The following is a 23,930-nucleotide window of genomic DNA, read 5'->3' as shown; positions in this document are numbered from 1 at the left end:
CAATGCGTTTGTCCCTTTTTTTGTAAGAGGCGTTCCCCGTTACTAACGATCATTTAACATAGGACTGATGCGAGGCAGTGTACAAAGTATGTTAGAGAAGAAAAATCATTGTACAGGGTGTTTCAAAAATGACCGGTATATTTGAAACGGCAATAAAAACTAAACGAGCAGCGATAGAAATACACTGTTTGTTGCAATATGCTTGGGTCAACAGTACATTTTCAAGCGGACAAACTTTCGAAATTACAGTAGTTACAATTTTCAACAACAGATGGCGCTGCAAGTGATGTGACAGATATATAAGACAACGCAGTCTGTGGGTGCGCCATTCTGTACGTCGTCTTTCTGTTGTAAGCGTGTGCTGTTCACAACGTGCAAGTGTGCTGTGGACAACTTGGTTTATTCCTTAGAACAGAGGATTTTTCTGGTGTTGGAATTCCACCGCCTAGAACACAGTGTTGTTGCAACAAGACGAAGTTTTCAACGGAAGTTTAATGTAACCAAAGGACCGAAAAGCGATACAATAAAGGATCTGTTTGAAAAATTTCAACGGACTGGGAACGTGACGGATGAACGTGCTGGAAAGGTAGGGCGACCGCGTACGGCAACCACAGAGGGCAACACGCAGCTAGTGCAGTAGGTGATCCAACAGCGGCCTCGGGTTTCCGTTCGCCGTGTTGCAGCTGCGGTCAAAATGACGCCAACGTCCACGTATCGTCTCATGCGCCAGAGTTTACACCTCTATCCATACAAAATTCAAACGCGGCAACCCCTCAGCGCCGCTACCATTGCTGCCCGAGAGACATTCGCTAACGATATAGTGCACAGGATTGATGTCGGCGATATGCATGTGGGCAGCATTTGGTTTACTGCCGAAGCTTATTTTTACCTGGACGGCTTCGTCAATAAACAGAACTGGCGCATATGGGGAACCGAAAAGCCCCATGTTGCAGTCCCATCGTCCCTGCATCCTCAAAAAGTACTGGTCTGGGCCGCCATTTCTTCCAAAGGAATCATTGGCCCATTTTTCAGATCCGAAACGATTACTGCATCACGCTATCTGGACAAACCTACCGTTTCTAGCATTTGTAGACTTAGAGAAAGCTTTTGACAATGTTGACTGGAATATTATCTTTCAAATTCTAAAGGTGGCAGGGGAAAAATACAGGGCGCGAAAGGCTATTCACAATTTGTACAGAAACCGGATGGCAGTTATAAGAGTCGAGGCGCATGAAAGGGAAGCAGTGGTTGGGAAGGGAGTGAGACAGGGTTGTAACCTCTCCCCGATGTTATTCAATCTGTATATTGAGCAAGCAGAAAAGTAAACAAAAGAAAAATTCGGAGTAGGTATTAAAATCCGGGAGAAGAAATAAAAACTTTGAGGTTTGCCGATGACATTGTAATTCTGTCAGAGACGGCAAAGGACTTGGAAGAGCAGTTGAACGGAATGGACAGTGTCTTGAAAGGAGGAATAAGGTGAACATCAACAATAGCAAAACGAGGATAATGGAATGTACTCAAATTAGGTCGGGTGATGCTGAGGGAATTAGATTAGGAAATGTGAAACTTAAAGTAGTAAAGGAGTTTTGTTATTTTGGGAGCAAAATAACTGATGATGGTCGAAGTAGAGAGGATATAAAATGTAGACTGGCAATGGCAAGGAAAGCGTTTCTGAAGAAGAGAAATTTGTTAACATCGAGTATAGATTTAAGTGTCAGGAAGTCGTTTCTGAAAGTATTTGTATAGTGTGTAGGCATGTATGGAAGTGAAACATGGACAATAAATAGTTCGAACAAGAAGAGAATAGAAGCTTTAGAAATGTGGTGCTACAGAATAATGTTGAAGATTAGGTGAGTAGATCACGTAACTAATAAGGAAGTATTGAATAGGATTGGGGAGAAGAGACGTTTGTGGCACAACTTGACTAGAAGAAGGTATCGGTTGGTAGGACATGTCCTGAGGCATCAAGGGATCACAAATTTAGTATTGGAGCGCAGCGTGGACGGTAAAAATCGTAGAGGGAGACCAAGAGATGAAATCACTAAGCAGATTCAGAAGGATGTAGGCTGCAGTAGGTACTGGGAGATGAAGAAGCTTGCACAGGATAGATTAGCGTGGAGAGCTGCATCAAACCAGTCTCAGGACCGAAGACCACAACAACAACATCAAGGGGAACGCATGTTCAACTACCGGCCCCTCTGCAGTCTTTCATGATAACGATTTTCCCCAGTGCACTGCTCCATTATGACCCGTTCATAATGAGTGCCGGTTGTTTCCCAACAATTTCGAAGTGTAATTAAAACTGTGACGCAACTTTTTCCATCAGTTGTGGTATAGTGTTTAGGAATCGGTTACCTAGGCTGTAGGTGGTTTTTGAGCAGGCGTCTGTAGCGAACTCTGACATAAAATAACGATAGATACTGTATGATTACAGGTAATGCACTTTTTAAACTCCTCCCGTTCAACATCAGCATCTCGTCTGTTGAACATTGTTACTGCCAAAAAGAATAAAGGTAGTACCTTACAACCCTGCCTTTCTCCTGCCAGCTTGTAGGTGTAGAGTAGGGTTTGGTTGTATTTGTCCCTAGTTTCGAGTGGTACTGCAAATTTTTTCCCAGCAGGATAACACCAGTTGCATGGTAGCGTCAGTTTTTTAGTTTATTGCGCTTTTATGCCGTCCTTGTGTAGCATCATGTACATACTTGTGTAATTAGGCCTGAAGTTTGTGATTAATTACTTAATTAGGATCAATCTTTGCGTCAGTTACCCGACCAAAATAAATGAACCACACAGACTTACCCTTCTACTCCCGCATGTAGAGTGTTTCCATATGTTACAGGGTACACTTGGGCTTTCCATCCAGTAGAATCAAGATTCGAGTCCTGGAAATGGCACAGTCATTTTTAATTTCCTGTCAATTCAAAGTACCTCTGGTGGTTTTATTGTATTAGAGGGGGTACACTTGTCTTCCGCCCAGGAGTACCAGGGTTCGAGTCCCAGAAAATTCCTGTCAGTTCCCGGTGGTGGGTGGGGGGAGGGGGGGGGGGAGTGATGAGATGTCTTCGAAATTCATTCTCTCACGAGAAATAATGCATGTAACGTATCGGAGGAACAAGCTGATATAGTGCGTGTCTAACACAGTCTAACAGCAATACTATGTGGACATCTACATCTACATCCATACTCCGCAAGCCACCTCATGGTGTGTGGCGGAGGGTACCCTGAGTACCTCTATCGGTTCTCCCTTCTATTCCAGTCTCGTATTGTTCGTGGAAAGAAGGATTGTCGGTATGATTCTGTGTGGGCTCTAATCTCTCTGATTTTATCCTCAGGGTCTCTTCGCGAGATATACGTAGGAGGGAGCAATGTACTGCTTGACTCTTCGGTGAAGGTATGTTCACAAAACTTTAACAAAAGCCCGTACCGAGCTACTGAGCATCTCTCCTGCAGAGTCTTCCACTGGAGTTTATCTATCATCTCCGTAACGCTTTCGCGATTACTATGATCCTGTAACGAAGCGCGCTGCTCTCCTTTAGATCTTCTCTATCTCTTCTATCAACCCTATCTGGTACGGATCCCACACTGCTGAGCAGTGTTCAAGCAGTGGGCGAACAAGCGTACTGTAACCTACTTCCTTTGTTTTCGGATTGCGTTTCCTTAGGACTCTTCCAATGAATCTCAGTCTGGCATCCGCTTTACCGACGATCAACTTTATATGATCATTCTATTTTAAATTACTCCTAATGCCTACTCCCAGATAATTTATGAAATTAACTGCTTCCACTTACTGATCAGCTATTTTGTAGCTAAATGATAAGGTATCTATCTTTCTATGTATTCGCAGCACATTACACTTGTCTACATTGAGATTCAATTGCCATTCCCTGCACTATGCGTCAATTCGCTGCAGATCCTCCTGCATTTCAGTACAATTTTCTATTGTTACAACCTCTCGATACACCACAGCATCATCCGCAAAAAGCCTCAGTGAACTTCCGATGTCATCCACCAGGTCATTTATGTATATTGTGAATAGCAACGGTCCTATGACACTCCCCTGCGGCACACCTGAAATCATTCTTACTTCGGAAGACTTCTCTCCGTTGAGAATGACATGCTGCGTTCTGTTATCTAGGAACTCCTCAATCCAATCATACAATTGGTCTGATAGTCCATATGCTCTTACTTTGTTCATCTACCTGGGAACCCGCGTCTATGGCTCTCTGAGTCTCGTTGACGAATAGCGCGAGCTGGGTTTCACACGACCGTCTTTTTCGAAAGCCATGCTCATTCCTACAGACTAGATTTCTAGTCTCCAGAAAAGTCATTATACTCGAACATAATACGTGTTCCAAAATTCTACAACTGATCGACGTTAGAGATATAGGTCTATAGTTCTGCATATCTGTTCGACGTCCCTTCTTGAAAACGGGGATGACCTGTGCCCTTTTCCAATCCTTTGGAACGCTACGCTCTTCTAGAGACCTACGGTACACCGCTGCAAGAAGGGGGGCAAGTTCCCTCGCATACTCTGTGTAAAATCGAACTGGTATCCCATCAGGTCCAGCGGCCTTTCCTCCTTTGAGCGATTTTAATTGTTTCTCTATCCCTCTGTTGTATATTGCGATATCTACCATTTTGTCATCTGTGCGACAATCTAGAGAAGGAACTACAGTGCAGTCTTCCTCTGTGAAACAGCTTTGGAAGAAGACGTTTAGTATTTCGGCCTTTAGTCTATCATCCTCTGTTTCATTTCCATTTTGCTCACAGAGTGTCTGGACATTTTGTTTTGATCCACCTACCGCTTTGACATAGGACCAACATTTCTTACGATTTTCAGCCAAGTCAGTACATAGAACTTTACTTTCGAATTCATTGAACGCCTCTCGCATAGCCCTCCTCACACTACATTTCGCTTCGCGTAATTTTTGTTCGTCTGCAGGGCTTTGGCTATGTTTATGTTTGCTGTGAAGTTCCCTTTGCTTCCGCAGCAGTTTTCTAACTCGGTTGTTGTACCACGGTGGCTCTTTTCCATCTCTTACGAACTTGCTTGGCACATACTCATCTAACGCATATTGTACGATGGTTCTGAACTTTGTCCACTAATCCTCAACACTATCTGTCCTTGAGACAAAACTTTTGTGTTGAGGCGTCAGGTACTCTGTAATCTATGACATCGCAGAGTCATCGAAGAGTCAACGCCGTACAACCCACTAGTCACTATCTTCTGTACGACAATTACACCTGGACGTAATGAAATGATATTAGCTGCATTTCAGCCTGAGGAAGTTTATAAACTTATTATGGGATCGCCTTCTCAAAAATCTCTGGGTCTGGATGGACTTTCCAAGAAATTTTACGTGCGCCTTTCGGCCACTGTTTCAAATGAAGTGTTACAGGGTAGAGTAGTGCAGACCTCGTTCAAAGTGAGAAAAATTGTTTTAATTCTGAAATGCTCTGGACCAGCTTCCCCTGATAGCTTTCGCCCAGTTACTTTGTTAAAGTTCGATTATAATACTGTGGCGAGGGCAGTTAATATTAGGATGTCGCCTCTGATGGAAATGATTGTTGCCAAATATCAAAGCTGCGTATCTGGTCTTACCATCCTAGTGTCGTGAAACGGTTTTGGTTGCTGTTGTAACGTCCGTTCCTTGTGGCCTTGCTTTCCTGGACTTTGATATGGCATTTGATAGTGTTAATGACGACTTCTTGCTTCTGATTCTGGAGTCAGTTGGTTTTACTGTTGGCACATGACGAGTGCTCTCAAAGCCGTTTACAGGTATTTCGGCTTCAGTGGTAGTTAATGGCCAACTGACGCCCCCAATAAATATCCATCGGGGAGTGCCTCAAGGAAGCCCTCTGTCAATGACTTTGTTTGTGTTTTCTCTGGAGCCTCTACTTCGGATGCTAGCACCCCAGCTGAACGGTTGGACGCTTTCCGGAAGGACTGCAGCCGTTCATGCATACGCGAATGATGTGATGGTTCTACACTGCAATTCTGCGGAGATACCTCGACTGAAGGCTATAATCGATGATTATTCTAGGAGTTCAGGTGCACTACTTAATTAAGGTAAATACAGGCTTCTTACTTTACAAGGTTTTGATTACGCAGTTGTTCCATGGGCTACTGTGGTGGATTGGCATACGTCTCTCGTTATCATCATTGATTGTTGTCCACTCAAAATGGCGACGCTCAACTGGAAGTCTGTTCCGGAAAAAATTTAGGGAGCGATACTAGAATATGAAAGGCTCTCTCTTACTCTGCTCCAGAAAGTCCGAATACTGGATACATATGTTTTATGCAAAGCGTATTACGTAGCCCAAGTTTACCCGCTTCCCTCGATGATGGCGAATAAACTACGGCAACAGTCTGGTCGTTTCTAATGGAAAAGACATATCCTTCGCTTACGGTATGAAGTGGTTACAAAACATCGTTCCTCAAGGAGGTTGGGCATGGCGGACATACGAAGGAAGATGCACATGCTTCTTCTACGACGAACTGTTTGGATGATAACTCAAGAAACTCACACACTCACGTCACGTTTATTTCTCTGTGTCCGTCCTGCTAGTCTTGAACCTGCTATTGATGTTGGTTAGATAAATTGTAAGTTAAAACACATTCGTGACTTCTGTGTTGCGGTGAGCAATTTAGGGGCTGACATTTTATGAAGACCCGTCCTCAACATGCAGTTCGTACGGAGTCGTTGGAAAGCATTCCCTTTACCGCGCCTTGTTTAAAGAGGACTGCCGCAGCCGCAAACAAACTGGGCGACAGTTTGGTGCAATATGAGTCTTCTGATAGTGCCGATGCGCGTAGCGTCCTCTTGGTATAAGGTAGTAAATAACTTCATTCCAACGAATGAGCGACTTTTCCGCATTGGGCTTAGCGACACGGATTTATGCAATCGTCTACAGATACGATGCGACATCTCTTCGCTTGTGGAGGTCAAATGACAAATTGCTCTTGGATTAGGACGTAATTGGCCTTCCTTACTCGATCTTCTGTCAGCCCTCGGTAACTGAGTGGTCAGCGCGACAGAATGTCAGTCCTAAGAACCCGGGTTCGATTCCCGGCTGGGTCGGAGATTTTCTCGCTTAGGGCCTGGGTGTTGTGTTATCCTAATCATCATCACTTCATCTCTATAGACGCGCAAGTCACCGAAGTGGCGTCAAATCGGAAGACTTGCACCCGGCGAACGGTTCAAATTGTTCAAATTGCTCTGAGCACTATGGGACTTAACATCTGAGGTCATCAGTCCCCTAGAACGTAGAACTACTCAAACCTAACTAACCTAAGGACATCACACACATCCATGCACGAGGCAGGATTCGAACTTGCGACCGTAGCAGTCGCGTGGTTCCAGACTGAATCGCCTAGAACCGCTCGGTCACATAGGCCGACCGGCGAACGGTCTACCCCACGGGAGGCTCTAGTAACACGACATTTACATTTACTCGATGTTCTGAGACCTTAAATACTACATCATATTGCGACCGGACTCTTCCTTCCACGCTCGAAAACCCATACCGTCGTTACTGGGACACTTCGTTCATTATGTTGTAGAAGGCCAAGGGGAAGATCACATGAACTTCACGCACTAGGCCCCTATATGATCATGACCTATTGGACATGCTTGCAAATGCCTCTTCCGCCAACATGTTGAATCTTGTTTTCTTTCTTTTGTCATCAAGGTTTTGGTTAATGTCAGTATTCTACTGATAGGTGTTTTCCTTGTTATGTATGTTTCCCATCTGATTTGCTTCGGTTTGTTCTCTACTAGTTTCCCTGCTCGATTTCTTTATTGTTTTGACTCAGTATCGCTTCAGTTCTATAGTAAAATGTGTATAGATGAAGAATATACAGGGTGGTCCATTGATCGTGACAGGGCCAAATACCTCACGAAATAAGCGTCAAACGAAAAAACTACAAAGAAGAAACTTGTCTAGCTTGAAGGGCGAAACCAGCTGGTACTATGTTTGGCCCGCTAGATGGCGTTGCCATAGGTCAAACGGATATCAACTACTTTTTTTTTTTAAATAGGAACCCCTATTTTTCTAAATGTTCGTGTGGTACGTAAAGAAATATGAATGTTTTAGTTGGACCACTTTTTTCGCTTTGTGATAGATGGCCCTGTAATAGTCACAAACATATGGCTCACAATTTTAGACGAACAGTTGGTAACAGGTTGGTTTTATAAATTAAAATACAGAACGTAGGTACGTTTGAACATTTTATTTCGGTTGCTCCAATGTGATACATGTACCTTTGTGAACTTATCATTTCTGAGAATGCGAGCTGTTACAGCGTGATTACCTGTAAATACCACGTTAATGCAATAAATGCTCAAAATGAAGTCTGTCAACCTCAATGCATTTGGCAACACGTGTAACGACATTCCTCTCAACAGCGAGTAGTTCGCCTTCCGTAATGATCGCACATGCATTGACAATGCGCTGACACATGTTGTTAGGCATTGTCGGTGGATCACGATGGCAAATATCCTTCAACTTTCCCCACAGAAAGAAATCCGGGGACGTCAGATCCGGTGAACTTGCTGGCCATGGTATGGTGCTTGACGACCAATCCACTTGTCATGAAATATGCTATTCAGTACCGCTTCAACCGCATGTGAGCTATGTCCCGGACATCCACCATGTTGGAAGTACATCGCCATTCTCTCATGCAGTGAAACATCTTCTAGTAACATCGGCAAAACATTACGTAGGAAATCAGCATACACTGCAACATTTAGATTACCATCGATAAAATGGGGGCCAATTATCCTTCCTCCCATAATGCCTCACCATACATTAACCTGCCAGTGTTGCTGATGTTCCATTTGTGGCAGCCATCGTGGATGTTCCGTAGCCCAGTAGTGGATATTATGCAGCTTTACGTTACCACTGTTGGTGAATGACGCTTCGTCGCTAAATAGAACGAGTGCAAAAAGTCTGTCATCGTCCCGTAATTTCTCTTGTGCCCAGTGGCAGAATTGTACACGACGTTCAAAGTCATCGCCATGCAATTCCTGGTGCATAGAAACACGGTACGGGTGCAATCGATGTTGATGTAGCATTCTCAACACCGACAGTTTTGAGATTCCCGATTCTAGCACAATTTGTCTGCTACTGATGTGCGGATTAGCCGCGACAGCAGCTAAAACACCTACTTGGGCATCATCATTTGTTGCAAGTCGTTGTTGACGTTTCACATGTCGCTGAACTCTTCCTGTTTCAAAAATGGTTCAAATGGCTCTGAGCACTATGGGACTTAACTTCTGAGGTCATCAGTCCCCTAGAACTTAGAACTACTTAAAGCTAACTAACCTAAGGACACCCTTCACATCCATGCCCGAGGCAGGATTCGAACCTGCGACCGTAGCGGTCGCGCGGTTCCAGACTGTAGCGCCTAGAACTGCTCGGACAGCCCGAGAGGCCTTCCTGTTTCCTTAAATAACGTAGCTATCCGGCGAACTGTCCGAACACTTGGGTGATGTCGGCAAGGATACCGAGCAGCATACATAGCACATGCCTGTTGGGCATTTTGATCACAATAGTCATACATCAACACGATATCGACCTTTTCTGCAGATGGTAAACGGTCCATTTTTACACGGGTAATGTATCACGAAGCAAATACCGTCCGCACTGGAGGAATGTTACGTGATACGACATACTTATACGTTTGTGACTATTGCAACGCCATCTATCACAAAGCGGAAAAAGTGGTCCAACTAAAACATTCATATTTCTTTACGTACTACACGAATATGTAAGAAAAATGGCTGTTCCTATTTTTTTAAAAACGCTGTTGATATCCGTCTGACCTATTTCAGCGCCATCTAGCAGGCCAACCAGAGCGGCATCTGGTTTCCCCCTTCAAGCTAGACGAGTTTCGTTCTTTGTAGTGTTTTCGTTTGATGCTTATTTCGTGAGATATTTGGCCTGATCACTATCAATGGACCACCCTGTATATATATATATATATATATATATATATATATATATATATATATATATATATATATATATATATATATATACGTATACAATCCTTGAAACCTTATTGAAATTTTTCTTAGTTTGCTGTTTAGAATATGATTTGTTGTCTTTCTGCTTTTGGAATCTATATAATACAAAATAAATAAAAACTAAATAAATATAAAAAAACCTATAAAAATTGTTTATTCGTATCATAAGCGCTCGGTGGTGATTTTTTGGCTATGTTATCGTTTTTTTCCTTTCTCCTTCTATTATTGTTTTATCATAATTAGTTTGTTCTCCCATTTTCAGCTTATATTACATGATTATCAGAGTATGGTCTACTGAAGTCTCATTACAGTACCAAGTCACGGTGATAACAATTAAAAAAAAAGAAATGGCTCAGTCGGATAGACCGTCTGTAATGTAAGAAGGAAATCCCTCGTTCGAGTCCCGGTCGGGGCACACATTTTCAGCTGTCCTCGTTGACATTTATCAACGTCTGTAAGCAGCGAACAGTCTCGACGTCATTGTAATTTCCTTATTCGAGAGCTGCACGATCACCAATGTCGGTCGGAAAGAACAGGTACCATCTTCATATACTAGTACAAATAGTTTGAGGCTTAGCTTTCGAGTATTACCTTGTCTTCAGTTCTCCTTTTATTTAATAATTATTATAATACGGTTTAACGTGGAAATGTACAATGGGCTGGAAGTTTCTCTCATCCAGTTCAGAAAAAAATGCGTTAATTCCATACAACTATAGTACCATCCTTGGCACTAGGTCCCATATTACAATAATGGAACTGAGACGCAAATATTTCTGGGACATTCCGTTTTTTGAAGAGGATTGATGTAGTTCAGTATATGAACTTGAATATACAGTCCAGAATAAACTAATCAAAATATAATAATAAATATATCGTTAATTGCAGTGTCTGAAGTGGAATGCATGTGGATGACATAAGTCAACAAAAACTCATAAACAGCAGAAATATCACTGGCAGGCTACCCACAAATGGAATGTATACTCCTAGATAGCATAGGTTTTAGTTTTTCTATAATAATGTACAATTCGACCGATATAAATTACTTCAAATTAACTTTTTCAGGAGGACGAAATTCTTACGTCTGTGGCAAACAGCACGTCTGACATTAAACGGGGGGACCTGGAGGTACCAAAAATACTGCCGAAACAGGTAGGGCAAAATTGTTTTCCTGGAAAACACTAGATCAAACAGAAAGTGTGTGCACTTACGTGAACGAATTCCCTTACAAACTAATTACCTTACACTTAAGGCGTTCTGGAAAACAATATCAATTACATACAGTAATGAAAAGAATAACACAGTAATTCAGCCGAGGGTGTCCTTTATCACCAACATCATATAGAGGATACACACAAACATTCTGAAAAAGTTCTAAGGACGTCGCAGGACAAATTGTCCTGAGAAATAACTGTTAAGAAAAAAATTCGATACCTTGAGCCGTTTCGAGTTAACTGGTATTGAAGTTAGCCAATGGAGCTGTTGCACTGGGAAATATCGTTGACAATCTGTTGTAGAAATATAGAACATATTTTATGCTCAAGAATGATGGCGTTTTTGTACAACGAAAAATCTCCTGTATAAAAATCAACATGGGTTCCGTTGATTCCGTGTTCCTTGACTTCAGGAAGGTATCTGAAACTGCAACTTCCTTGCAGATAGAATTTAACACGTCGCTCTTAACGAACAAAATCAGAGGATTGATGAATGGTGCAGGCTCTGACAATTGACCCTAAACGTAGTATAAATTAACATACTGTGAAGACATAGGAAAGAAACCCACTACTGCTCAGCTACACTACCGATGAGAGATTGCCAGCCGGAGTGGCCGAGCGGTTCTAGGCGATACAGTCTGGAACCGAGGGACCGCTACGGTCGCAGGTTCGAATCCTGCATCGGGCATGGATGTGTGTGAAGTTCTTAGGTTAATTAGGTTTAATTAGTTCTAAATTCTAGACGACTGATGACCTCAGAAGTTAAGTCGCATAATGCTCAGAGCCATTTGAACCATTTGATGAGAGATTGCTGGAACAGTCTCGGAGCAACTATCCGTGGCAGCTTTAAGTGGAATGAGTAATAAAATAAATAGTGGGATAAGCAGATGCTAAACTGACATTCATAGGAACAATCTTAAGGAAATGTTTCTATTCCAAGCTTATTGGACCGATACTTATTGTTAATTTATCTAGGTTCCTTACCAGATAGAACTGATAGAGGAGATAGAGAAGATCCAACGAAGAGCGGCGTGTTTCGTCACTGGTTTTGTCAGTCAGAGACGCTCAATGAACCTACAGTGGCAGACGTTTCAAGAGGGTTTTGTGCATAACGGAGAGGTTTACCATACCATTACTTCCTCTGACATACATCTCACGAAATGACAAAGACTAGAAAATTCGAGAAATTAGAGCTAATACAGAGGCTTACCGACAATCATTCTTGCCGATACAGAAGTACTCTCCATCACATACCGTTAGGGGGCATGCGGAGTATGATGTAGATATAGATGAATTCAGAGACTGTGTCGCCAAATATGTGCTTCGTTTGTCTTCCTAAAACTGAAGAAGAGAGCGACACAAAAATTGGACAATGGACGATAGTGAGGATGTAACGCGAGCCAAAGGCAAAGCAGTCTCGCGCACTGCCATGTTCGTTATGAGAACAACTTCGAATCTGCGCGTACAACGGCCTGACTGGCTAACTTCAAAGCCAATTAACTCTGAAACGGCGCAACGTATGGAATTTCTTCTTAACATTTATTTCTCAACAAAATATGCCTGAAACACCCTTACAAACTTTTCAGACTGTTTCTGGCCACTCTATGCGCACACCTTGCAGAGGAGATAAGATATCACTGACGCCTGCAACTGCAAAAGTCGGCTGCTTAAAGGGATTTCCCAAATAACAGCACCATCCGACTTTGCCTTCATCCTCTCCATCGTGTCTGCAAATGATAAAAGAAGCTCCTTGCTGATTACTCTACAAGTCTTTGAGATATCAGTAGCATGAGGACATCTCGCTGGCTTACTTTGCCGTAGATAATGAATACACGCACTGTCTTCATAGATAACTCTATTCGTCAATATTCTGACGTCATGTAATCGTATTTAGGCCAAGACTGCATATACAAAAAGCTACAATCCTTTAGATCATGTATCTACGTTCACTATCTCTCTCATACATGTCGGAGAAGTGCACATCGAACATTGATTTGTCCTCATCATCAACGTAATCATCGTCATTACCATTATCCTCATCATCCACTACATATACGCTGCTGGATAAAAGCCTCCTCTAGATTTATCCTTCTCCACACATACCGTTCTTCACACAGAATGATCAACTCTCCTCTGTTTTTTCTTTTAATGTCATCTACCCAGTTTCCATTAGGCCACATTCTGGGTCTTTTCCTATTTCTAGGAATATAGATGACAACCTTCTTGGTCCATGTACCATCCATCCTCATAGCTATATGCACTATCCTCCAACGTTTGTTTTGCTTTTGTCACAGCGCTATGACCACTACCAGCAGCGTAATTAAATGTCTCCTGGTGGCGTTGTGGGCACCTGATGTGCTAAGCGAAGTATGCACTAAGGTGATGAAAGCCATGGGGCACCTCCTAATCTCGTATCGGAGCTCCTTTTACCTGGCGTAGTGCAGCAAACTCGTCGTCGCATGGCCTCAACAAGTCCTTGGAAGTCCACTGCATAAATAATAAGCCATGCTCCCTTTATAGGCGTCTATAATTGCAAAATTATTGACGGTGCATTTCCCAATGCATAATCAATGGGATTCATGTCGGGCGATCTGAATGGCCAAATCATTCTCTCGAATTGTCCAGATTGTTCTTCCAATCAATTGCGAATAGCTGTGACCCGGTGGAACAGCGCAATGGAAATTTGGAAATTTGTGGATGGTTGGTTTGGGGGAATAGATCAAACAGCGAGGTCATTGGTCTCATCGGATTAGGGAAGGAAATCGGCCGTGCCCTTTCAAAGGAACCATCCCGGCATTTGCCTGAAACGATTTAGGGAAATCACGGAAATGTAAATCAGGATGGCTGGAGACGGGATTGAACCGTCGTCCTCCCGAATGCAAGTCCAGTGTGCTAACCACTGCGCCACCTCGCTCGGTGCCATGTGAGTTATTTCAGTTCTGTCACGTATTGAGGCCCTTCTCATGCAGATATTATTCATTGTGTTTTTAGAGTTTTATTTCAGGCTTCAAATATGAGAGGATGGTGACGAACTGTTGTACGGCGAACGATCGTACCTCACTCGCGTCCATTCGAAGCTTATTTCTTTAAATGAAACTGAGATACATTGTACCGATAAGTCTTCAATAGCATACGCAATATTTTCCGTGAGAATTGTAGTAAGTTCATCGATTACTCACCGTCAAACAAGATGACCTGGGGCTACGCAAGCCAGGCATTTACAACATACCATGCCAGTGTTGGATGTCATACATTGGCCAGACCACCAGAACTGTGGACATCAGGTGTAAAGAACACCAGAGACACACCAGGCAACTAAATCAGCCATAGCAGAGCATTGCCTGGAACTTGGTCATTCAATGGATTACAGTGACACTTAGATTGTGATACAGAACTCAACATTTTGGGACAGTGTCATTAAAGAAGCCATTGAGATTTAGGTCACAGACAATCTAATCAACCGTGACTCGGGATACCAAATGAGCACTGCCTGGAGTCCAGTGCTTGTGAAAACTCAACGTAGGACACTCCGGGATTCTGCAAGAAATAGAAGTGGATACCTAGAGAACAGCCACGAGACAAGGTGTCGGACATTAGAGACCAGATTTGACACTCACCAGATCATGAACTCGACTTCAACAGCTGGCGGAACACCGGCGACCAGAGAGGCCCAATGTAGGCGCGTCAGGCGGGCGCGGACGGCAGACGGAATACACGACGCGGCGCGGACCGATTATGGAGCGCCCAGCACGAAACAGAAGTGGAAATCGTAGTAACATTCATGATACAGAGTACTCGTCATCTCAGATCGGCTCTGACACACCTCAGATGAGGACCACAACCGTTGAGGACGGCCAAAACGGGCGCGGACGGCAGTCGGAACACCCGCGACTGGAGGGGTCTATTGAAGCCGAGTCTGGCGCGCGCGCACCACTGACGGAACAGTAGACTCGGCGCGGAACGATTAGGGAACGCCCAGCTCCTTCCAGGCATAAATACTGGACTCGATTCAAGGACCAGTCTCAGGTAGCACCTGAAGAAGACAGCGAGACACGCTGTTGAATATCGTGCGAGAACGACGCGAACATCCGGCTGGATTCCAGAATATCCAAGATGTCGAGGTGTCAACCAGTTCACTCACTGGTCTGATGTATAAGAATCGGAAGAAGAAGGCTTTGAGGTAAAATTTATTAGATGAAAGTTATTTACCTCTTTCGTGCTGCACTGTAAGGTGAACTAAATAGTATTTTGACCTCATCTTTACTGAGACTATTTTTTGTGTTGTAAGGAGTGGTTTAGTAAAGTCAGTTATCTCCGAAAATGCTGGTTCGGTTGGTGAGAGATTCGTTCATCAACACTTATTTTCAGAAAGTCAACAAATATTTCAAAAGGGACCAAAAATAAAATACCGCGCCCCAGGATTTAAGAACATTTAGAATTAAATACTTTCCGTACTATCACGGAGCGAGATGGCACAGTTGTTAGCAGACTAGACTCGCATTCGAGCCGATTGTTCAAATCAGAGTTCAGTCATCAAGATTCAAGTTTACCGTGATTTCCCTAAATCGCTCCAGGTAAATACCGGGATGGTTCCTTTGAAAGGGAATATCCGAAAGAACTGTTGACGATACGCAAAGTGGCTGTGAGCACTAAGGGACTTAACTTCTGAGGTCACCAGTCCCCTAGAACTTTTTTGTCATCAGTCTACTCACTGGTTTGATGCGGCCCGCCACGAATTCCTTTCCTGTGCTGTGCTAACCTCTTCATCTCAGAGTAGCACTTGCAACCTACATCCTCAATTATTTGCTTCACGTATTCCAATCTCTATCTTCCTCTACACTTTTTGCCCTCTACAGCTCCCTCTAGTACCATGGAAGTCATTCCCTCATGTCTTAGCAGATGTCCTATCATCCTGTCCCTTGTCCTTATCAGTGTTTTCCACATATTCCTTTCCTCTCCGATTCTGCGTAGAACCTCCTCATCCCTTACCTTATCAGTCCACCTAATTTTCAACATTCGTCTATAGCACCGCATCTCAAATGCTTCGATCCTCTTCTGTTCCGGTTTCCCCACAGTCCATGTTTCACTACCATACAATGCTGTACTCCAGACGTACAGCCTCAGAAATTTCTTCCTCAAATTAAGGCTGGTATTTGATATTAGTAGACTTCTCTTGGCCAGGAATGCCTTTTTTGCCGTAGCGCGTCTGCTTTTGATGTCCTCCTTGCTCCGTCTGTCATTGGTTATTTTACTGCCTAGGTAGCAGAATTCCTTAACTTCATTGACTTCGTGACCATCAATCCTGATGTTAAGTTTCTCGCTGTTCTCATTTCTACTACTTCTCATTACCTTCGTCTTTCTCCGATTTACTCTCAAACCATACTGTGTACTCATTAGACTGTTCATTCCGTTCAGCAGATCATTTAATTCTTCTTCACTTTCACTCAGGATAGCAATGTCATCAGCGAATCGTATCATTGATATCCTTTTTCATCTTGTATTTTAATTCCACTCCTGAACCTTTTTTTTATTTCCATCATTGCTTCCTCGATGTACAGATTGAAGAGTAGGGGCGAAAGGCTACAGCCTTGTCTTACTCCCTTCTTAATACGAGCACTTCGTTCTTGATCGTCCACTCTTATTATTCCCTTTTGGTTGTTGTACATATTGTATACGACCCGTCTCTCGCTATAGCTTACCCCTACTTTTTTCAGAGTCTTGAACAGCTTGCACCATTTTATATTGTCGAACGCTTTTTCCAGGTCGACAAATCCTATGAACGTGTCTTGATTTTTCTTCAGCCTTGCTTCCATTATTAGCCGTAACGTCAGAATTGCCACTCTCGTGCCTTTACTTTTCCTAAAGCCAAACTGATCGTCACCTAGCACATTCTCAATTTTCTTTTCCATTCTTCTGTACATTATTCTTGTAAGCAGCTTCGATGCATGAGCTGTTAAACTGATTGCGTGATAATTCTCGCACTTGTCAGCTCTTGCCGTCTTCGGAATTGTGTGGATGATACTTTTCCGAAAGTCAGATGGTATTTCGCCAGACTCATATATTCTACACACCAACGTGAATAGTCGTCTTGTTGCCACTTCCCCTAATCATTTGAGAAATTCTGATGGAATATTATCTATCCCTTCTGCCTTATTTGACCTTAAGTCCTCCAAAGCTCTTTTAAATTCCGATTCTAATACTGGATCCCCTATCTCTTCTAAATCGACTCCTGTTTCTTCTTCTATCACATCAGACAAATCTTCACCCTCATACAGGCTTTCAATGTATTCTTTCCACCTATCTGCTCTCTCCTCTGCATTTAACAGTGGAATTCCCGTTGCACTCTTAATATTACCACCGTTGCTTTTAATGTCACCAAAGGTTGTTTTGACTTTCCTGTATGCTGAGTCTGTCCTTCCGACAATCATATCTTTTTCGATGTCTTCACATTTTCCCTGCAGCCATTTCGTCTTAGCTTCCCTGCACTTCCTATTTATTTCATTCCTCAGCTATTTGTATTTCTGAATTCCTGATTTTCCCGGAACATGTTTGTACTTCCTCCTTTCATCAATCAACTGAAGTATTTCCTCTGTCACCCATGGTTTCTTCGCAGCTACCTTCTTTGTACCTATATTTTCCTTCCCATTTCTGTGATGGCCCTTTTTAGAGACGTCCATTCCTCTTCAACCGTGTTGCCTGCTGCACTATTCCTTATTGCTGAATCTACAGCGTTAGAGAACTTCAAACGTATCTCGTCATTCCTTAGAACTTCCGTATCACACTTCTTAGCGTATTGATTCTTCCTGACTAATGTCTTGAACTTCAGCCTACTCTTCATCACTACTATATTGTGATCTGAGTCTATATCTGCTCCTGGGTACGCCTTACAATCCAGTATCTGATTTCGGAATCTCTGTCTGACCATGATGTAATCTAATTGAAATCTTCCCGTATCTCCCGGCATTTTCCAAGTATGCCTCCTCCTCTTGTGATTCTTGAACAGGGTATTCGCTATTACTAGCTGAAACTTGTTACAGAACTCAATTAGTCTTTCTCCTCTTTCATTCCTTGTCCCAAGCCCATATTCTCCTGTAACGTTTTCTTCTACTCCTTCCCCTACAACTGCATTCCAGTCGCCCATGACTATTAGATTTTCGTCCCCCTTTACATACTGCATTACCCTTTCAATATCCTCATACACTTTCTCTATCTGTTCATCTTCAGCTAGAACTTTGAACTACTTAAACCAAACTAACCTAATGACAGCACACACATCCATGCCCGAGGCAGGATTCTAACCTGCGACCGTAGCGGTCGCTCGGTTCCAGACTGTAGCGCCTAGAACCGCTAAACCACCCCTGCCGGCTCCTCCGTCAATCCTACCTGGTAAGGATCCCACAGCGCGCAGCAGAGGACGGACAAGTGTAATGTAGGCTGTCTCTTAGTGGGTTTGTCGTATCTTCTATGTGTTCTGCCAACAAAGCGCAGTCTTTGTTTCGCCTTACCCACAATATTAAATATGAGGTTTTTCAAATTTGAGTTTCTCGTAATTGTAATTCGTAGGTATTTAGTCGAACTGACAGCCCATAGATTTGTGCGATTCATCATATACCCTAAATTTATCGGATTTCCTTTAGTACCCATGTGGATGACCTCGCACTTTTCTTTGTTTAGTGCTAATTGCCACTTTTCGCTCCATACAGAAATTCTCTCTAGATCATTTCGTAATTGGAATTGATCATCTGCAAACAATCTAAGGGGGCTGCTCATATTATCACCTAGGACATTTATATAAATCAGGAACAGCAGAGGGCCTATGACACTACCTTGCGGAACGTCAGGTATCACTTCTGTTCTACTCGATGATTTACCATCTATCACTACGAACTGTGACCTCTCTGAGATGAAATCACGAATCCAGTCACACATCTGAGACGATACTCCACATGCACGCAATTTCTTTAATAGTCGCTTGTGAGGAACGGTATCAAAAACTTTCTGTAAATCTAGGAATATGGAATCGATCTGAGATCCCTTGTGTACATTACTTCATGGGAATAAAGAGCTAGCTGTGTTGCACAAGAACGATATTTTCTGAATCCGTGTTGGTTATGAATCAATAAGTCATTTTCTTCAAGGTTATTCATAATGTCAGAGTACAGTATATGCTCCAAAATCCTACTGCAAATTTAGGTCAGTGATATGGATCTGTAATTCAATGGGGTACTGCTAATTACTTTCTTGAATATTGGTGTGACCTGTGCTACTTTCCAGTCTTTAGGAACAGACCTTTCGTCATGTGAGCGGTTGTATATGATTGATGAGAAAGGCGCTATTGTGTCTGCATACTCTGAAAGTAGCCTGATTTGTATACCATCTGGACCAGAAAACTTGTCTCTCTTAAGTGATTTGAGTTGTTTCGCACCAGTAAGATATCTACTTTTATGTGACTCATGCTAACAGCTGTTCTGGTCTCTAATTCTGGAATACTTACTTCGTCTTCTTTCGTGAAGGAATTACGGAAAACTGTATTTAGTAACTCCGCTTTAGTGGCACTATCATCGGTAACATTTCCATCGCTGTCTCGCAGTAACGGTATTGACTGTTTTTTACCACTGTTGTACTTTACATACAACCAGAATCTCTTTGAGTTTTCTACCATATTTTGAGACAATGTTTCATTGTTGAAACTATTAAAAGCATTTCCCATTGACGTCCGCACTAAATTTCGAGCTTCCGTGAAACTTAGCCAGTCTTGGGGATTTTGCGTTCTTCTGAGTTTGGCATGCATTTTTCGTTGCTTCTTCAACAGTGTTCTGACGTGTTTTGTGTACCATGGTGGATCAGTCTCGTCTCTTATTAACTTATGCGGTATGAATCTATCTATTTGCTGTCGATACTGTATCTTTGAATTTGAGCCATATCTGGTCTACACTTACTGAGGTGATGCAAAACCTTGAAACGGTACAGTAGTTTCCGCTCTATAAGCAGCAGGTTTCGCTGCTCGCTCGCACCGAGAAATACAAACAGAGGCGGTTCTGCCGCCAATTTTATTGCACGACGCCGCCGGCCGCGGGAGCAACAGAGCACATGTGGACGGGTGGAAAGAAATGTGTCAGGCTTCATAACACGTATTTATATGTGACGTGTATTATGCATTTCTTGATACGTGAATGTGAATCTGCACATGAACTTTCCTAATCCTCCTCACACCTTTCCGTAAAGCGTGGCCAAATCTTCGTTGGGAAGTAGTTCTGTAGAATAGTAGTGCCTACCTCACTCCTAGATAGGGGATCAGAGAGATAGCACAGGCACGCAAAAGGCAAAGACGTTCCAGTGTCACAAGATTTGGGGTGGAGAGGTTGGTCACGGCCAAGTGGTTCGACCATCCCCTCCACCGGGCCCCGGAAGACCTCCGGGTGCCCGCCATATTCAGGGAGTGTTACAGCAGACGGGTAAGTGAGCAGACGTGCCCTCAGTGCGTGTGTCTCAATGTTCACGCATAGAAGAGAGGTATTTGAATATTTGTACTTACTTATTTTATTTCCAGCTTTGGATTGTTTAAGAAATGATGTTCTCGCTCGTTTAATTTCGGAAATTTGACCCCTCTGTTAGTGTATCTGGTCCCCAGTTTGCCCGTTAACCTCCTCACATAGTGGATGTCCTATGTAAAATATTGGAAGACTTTGGTGGTATATATTTGGCCAACGCAATTCCGTCTTGCCCGTAGAAATGTGCGTGCAAATTAGTATATAATATACCCGAGCTATAAGGTGTAAAAGTGTAATATCTGTAAACTGGAAAATCGAGCGATAATGTTTAAAATAAATAGGTAATCAATTGTCATCAATCTTTAACATACCTTAAAAACCACAAAAAAGTCAAGTTAAAGGAATTCATTTAAAATAAAAGACATAGAATGCAAGGACCGGCACATCAGCTTGTGAGTCCCCGTCCCTTGCCTAGTATCGTACAGAAAGGGCACGCTCTCTAGGTAGCGCTCTCAAACTCCCCTCCTCAGTTATACGTTGTGCAATTTTCATTCAGGGCTTGACGACATCAACTTTCATCTGGCGTCCCTAGGCAAGGAGGTTAGACAGTAAACATTCAACCTTTTTGGATGTGTGTATGGTAGTTCCCTGTCGTAACATTGAGGCTTAAAGAAATCGCTCGCGTAACGTTATTCCCACGTCCCCCAGGTACTTCAGCCAGTGCGGCCCGTGTTCGACGCCAGTCCAGGGATCAGAAGACGGAGCGCAGCGGCCCAGGATGGACGCGGCGACCGGTTCGGCGCCGGTGCTGGGCGCGGTGGACTACGCGGTGTTCGGCTGCATGCTGCTGGTGAGCGCCGCCATCGGCGTCTACTACGGCTTCTTCGCGCGCTCCTCCGGCGCCGACGCCTACCTGGTGGGCGGCCGTTCCATGAGCACCATCCCCGTGTCCCTGTCACTCATCGCCAGGTCAGTCTGTTAGAACTCTCGTATTTCTTGCCGCGCCACTTCAGAGTAAAGCCTCGAGCTTTCGACGATTACCTCCATCGTCTTCGTCAGAAGCAGTTGACTGTCAACGCTGCTGCTGTGGCGACCTTATGTAGCCTATAGACGGCTTCTCATTGGTTGGAAATTACGTAGTGCTCTCGCAGATGGTGTTGTAAGTAGGCTGTTTAGGTTTTTATGTTGGTAACGCCACGTATCGCTCAGTATGAAGGTCACAGGCTGTGCTGTGTACAGTCTGTGGCTGGATGGCATTGTTGAAATATTCGCTATAATAGTGTTGAGCATTTTGATGTTCAAAGGCCTGTAGCGTTGCGCAGTTGGAGGTGAGCCGCCAGCAGTGGTGGATGTGGGGAGACACATAGCGGAGTTCTGAGACCGGATGATCTGGACTTGTGTCCATCAGAGACAGTAAATTTGTAAGACTGGATGTCATGAACTGATATATATATATTATGACTTTTGAACACTATTAAGGTAAATACAGTGTTTGTTCCCTATCAAAATCTTTCATTTGCTAACTATGCCTATCAGTAGTTGGTGCCTTCTGTAGTTAGAATCTTTTATTTAGCTTGCAGTATGTGCGCTCGCTGTATTGCAGTATTTCGAGTAACGAAGATTTTTGTGAGTTAAGTGATTCATGAAAGGTATAGGTTATTGTTAGTAAGGGCCATTCTTTTGTAAGGATTATTGAAAGTCAGATTGCGTTGCGCTAAAAATATTGTGTGTCAGTTTACTGTTTATCAGAATAAGTAAAGAGCGAAATGTCTGAGTACGTTCAGTTCTGCTCAGCTGTTTGAAAATCAAATAACGTAAGGGGTTTACCAGCACAGTAATTCATTAATTTTCCAAAGGGGATGTTTCAGTGTCAACGTCTGCGCCGTCATGTAATAGTGCAAATGTTGTGAGTCGTGTTGAGCCGGGACGTGGGGACCAGCCCGCTATTCACCTAATGGGATGTGGAAAACCGCCTAAAAACAACGTACAGGCTGGCTGGCTGACACACTGGCCCTCGTCGTTAATCCGCTGGGCGGATTCGATCTGGGGTCGGCGCACCTACCCGAGTCCAGGAAGCAGCGCGTTAGTGCTCTCGGCTACCCTGGAGGGTCCTGGCAAGACGAGAATGTGGCAATCTAAAAATGTGGCGGTTCTGTGCAAGCGTTTTTATTTACAACTGAAAGCCTACAATAAACAGGGTACTTCGACGACTCGGCCACTTTGAAGACAATCGGCGTCTTAGAAATTGTATTAAGAGAAATTTGAAGTTATACTTTGTGCTTGCTGTACATCGTTTTTACAAGTCACATAATCATTGCCTACACGACTTCAAATTTCTTAACTGCCATCATGATAATTTCGTAAAGTGATTGAGGCCATTTCCTAGTGACTACATAAATGAGAGACAGTTTATACTTACAAAAATTTCTATTTGTCGTCTTTTTTCCAAATAATTTGTAACGAAGTTGTAAGTTTTGGTGCACAAGCAGTCAGAGCAAAGGATCACGCCACTGGCGGTACGTCAGTTGGCAAAAAGGCGCCTACCAAATTATGGTAAAGGCCCAAAATTGTGACAGCTACTAGCAGATGCATATAGTCCCGTTGCTTGGAGTAGCCCTCCTAATGACGGGTATTTATACACTGAGAAAGTCATGCGATAGCGACACGCACATATCCTGACGTCAGAAGTATTGCGTACACAAAATATGAAAGAACACTGCATTGACGGAGCTGTCATTTGTACTCAGGTGATTCATGTGAAAAGGTTTCCGACGTGATTAAGGGCGCACGACAGGAATTAACAGACTTTGAACGATGAATTATAGTTGTAGCTAGACGCACGGGACATAACGTTTCGGAAGTCGTTAAGGAATTCAATATTCCGATATCCATCGTGTCAAGAGTGTGTCGAAAATACGTTCCAGACATTCTCTTTCACCACGGACAACGCAGTGGCTGACGGGTTACACTTAATGACTGAGAGCAGCGGCGTTTGCGTAGTGTTTTCAGTACTAAAGTAGAAGCAACACGGCGTGAAATAACCCCACAAATAGTGTAACACTAATGTATCCATTAGGACAGTGTGACGAAATTTGGCTTTAATGGGGCTATGGGAGCAGACGACCTAGCCGAGTACCATTGCTGACAGCACGACATTGCCTGCAGCGTCTCTCCTGGACTCGTAACCAAATCGGCCA

General features: G+C 43.3%; 1 protein-coding gene across 3 annotated transcripts in view; it reads left to right on the top strand.

Annotated features, from left to right (window-relative positions):
- The window catches only part of LOC126278408 (sodium-coupled monocarboxylate transporter 1-like), a 173,057-nt gene that overhangs the window by 16,969 nt on the left and 132,158 nt on the right, over nucleotides 1-23,930 (top strand). For 2 of the 3 annotated variants that reach the window (XM_049978513.1, XM_049978515.1), the window contains exon 2: nucleotides 21,442-21,702. In XM_049978513.1, the coding sequence (XP_049834470.1) occupies nucleotides 21,512-21,702 (191 nt within the window). In that variant the 5' untranslated portion in view covers nucleotides 21,442-21,511. Of the gene's footprint in view, nucleotides 1-11,093; nucleotides 11,181-21,441; nucleotides 21,703-23,930 lie in introns of all 3 variants that reach the window. The other variant, XM_049978512.1, reaches the window with a different exon arrangement.

Source organism: Schistocerca gregaria, chromosome 6 (genome assembly GCF_023897955.1).
Source record: "Schistocerca gregaria isolate iqSchGreg1 chromosome 6, iqSchGreg1.2, whole genome shotgun sequence".
In the NCBI taxonomy this organism is placed as follows: domain Eukaryota; kingdom Metazoa; phylum Arthropoda; class Insecta; order Orthoptera; family Acrididae; genus Schistocerca; species Schistocerca gregaria.
The sequence above is the reverse complement of the archived record's forward strand: the minus strand, read 5'-3'. Positions and strand labels throughout refer to the sequence as shown.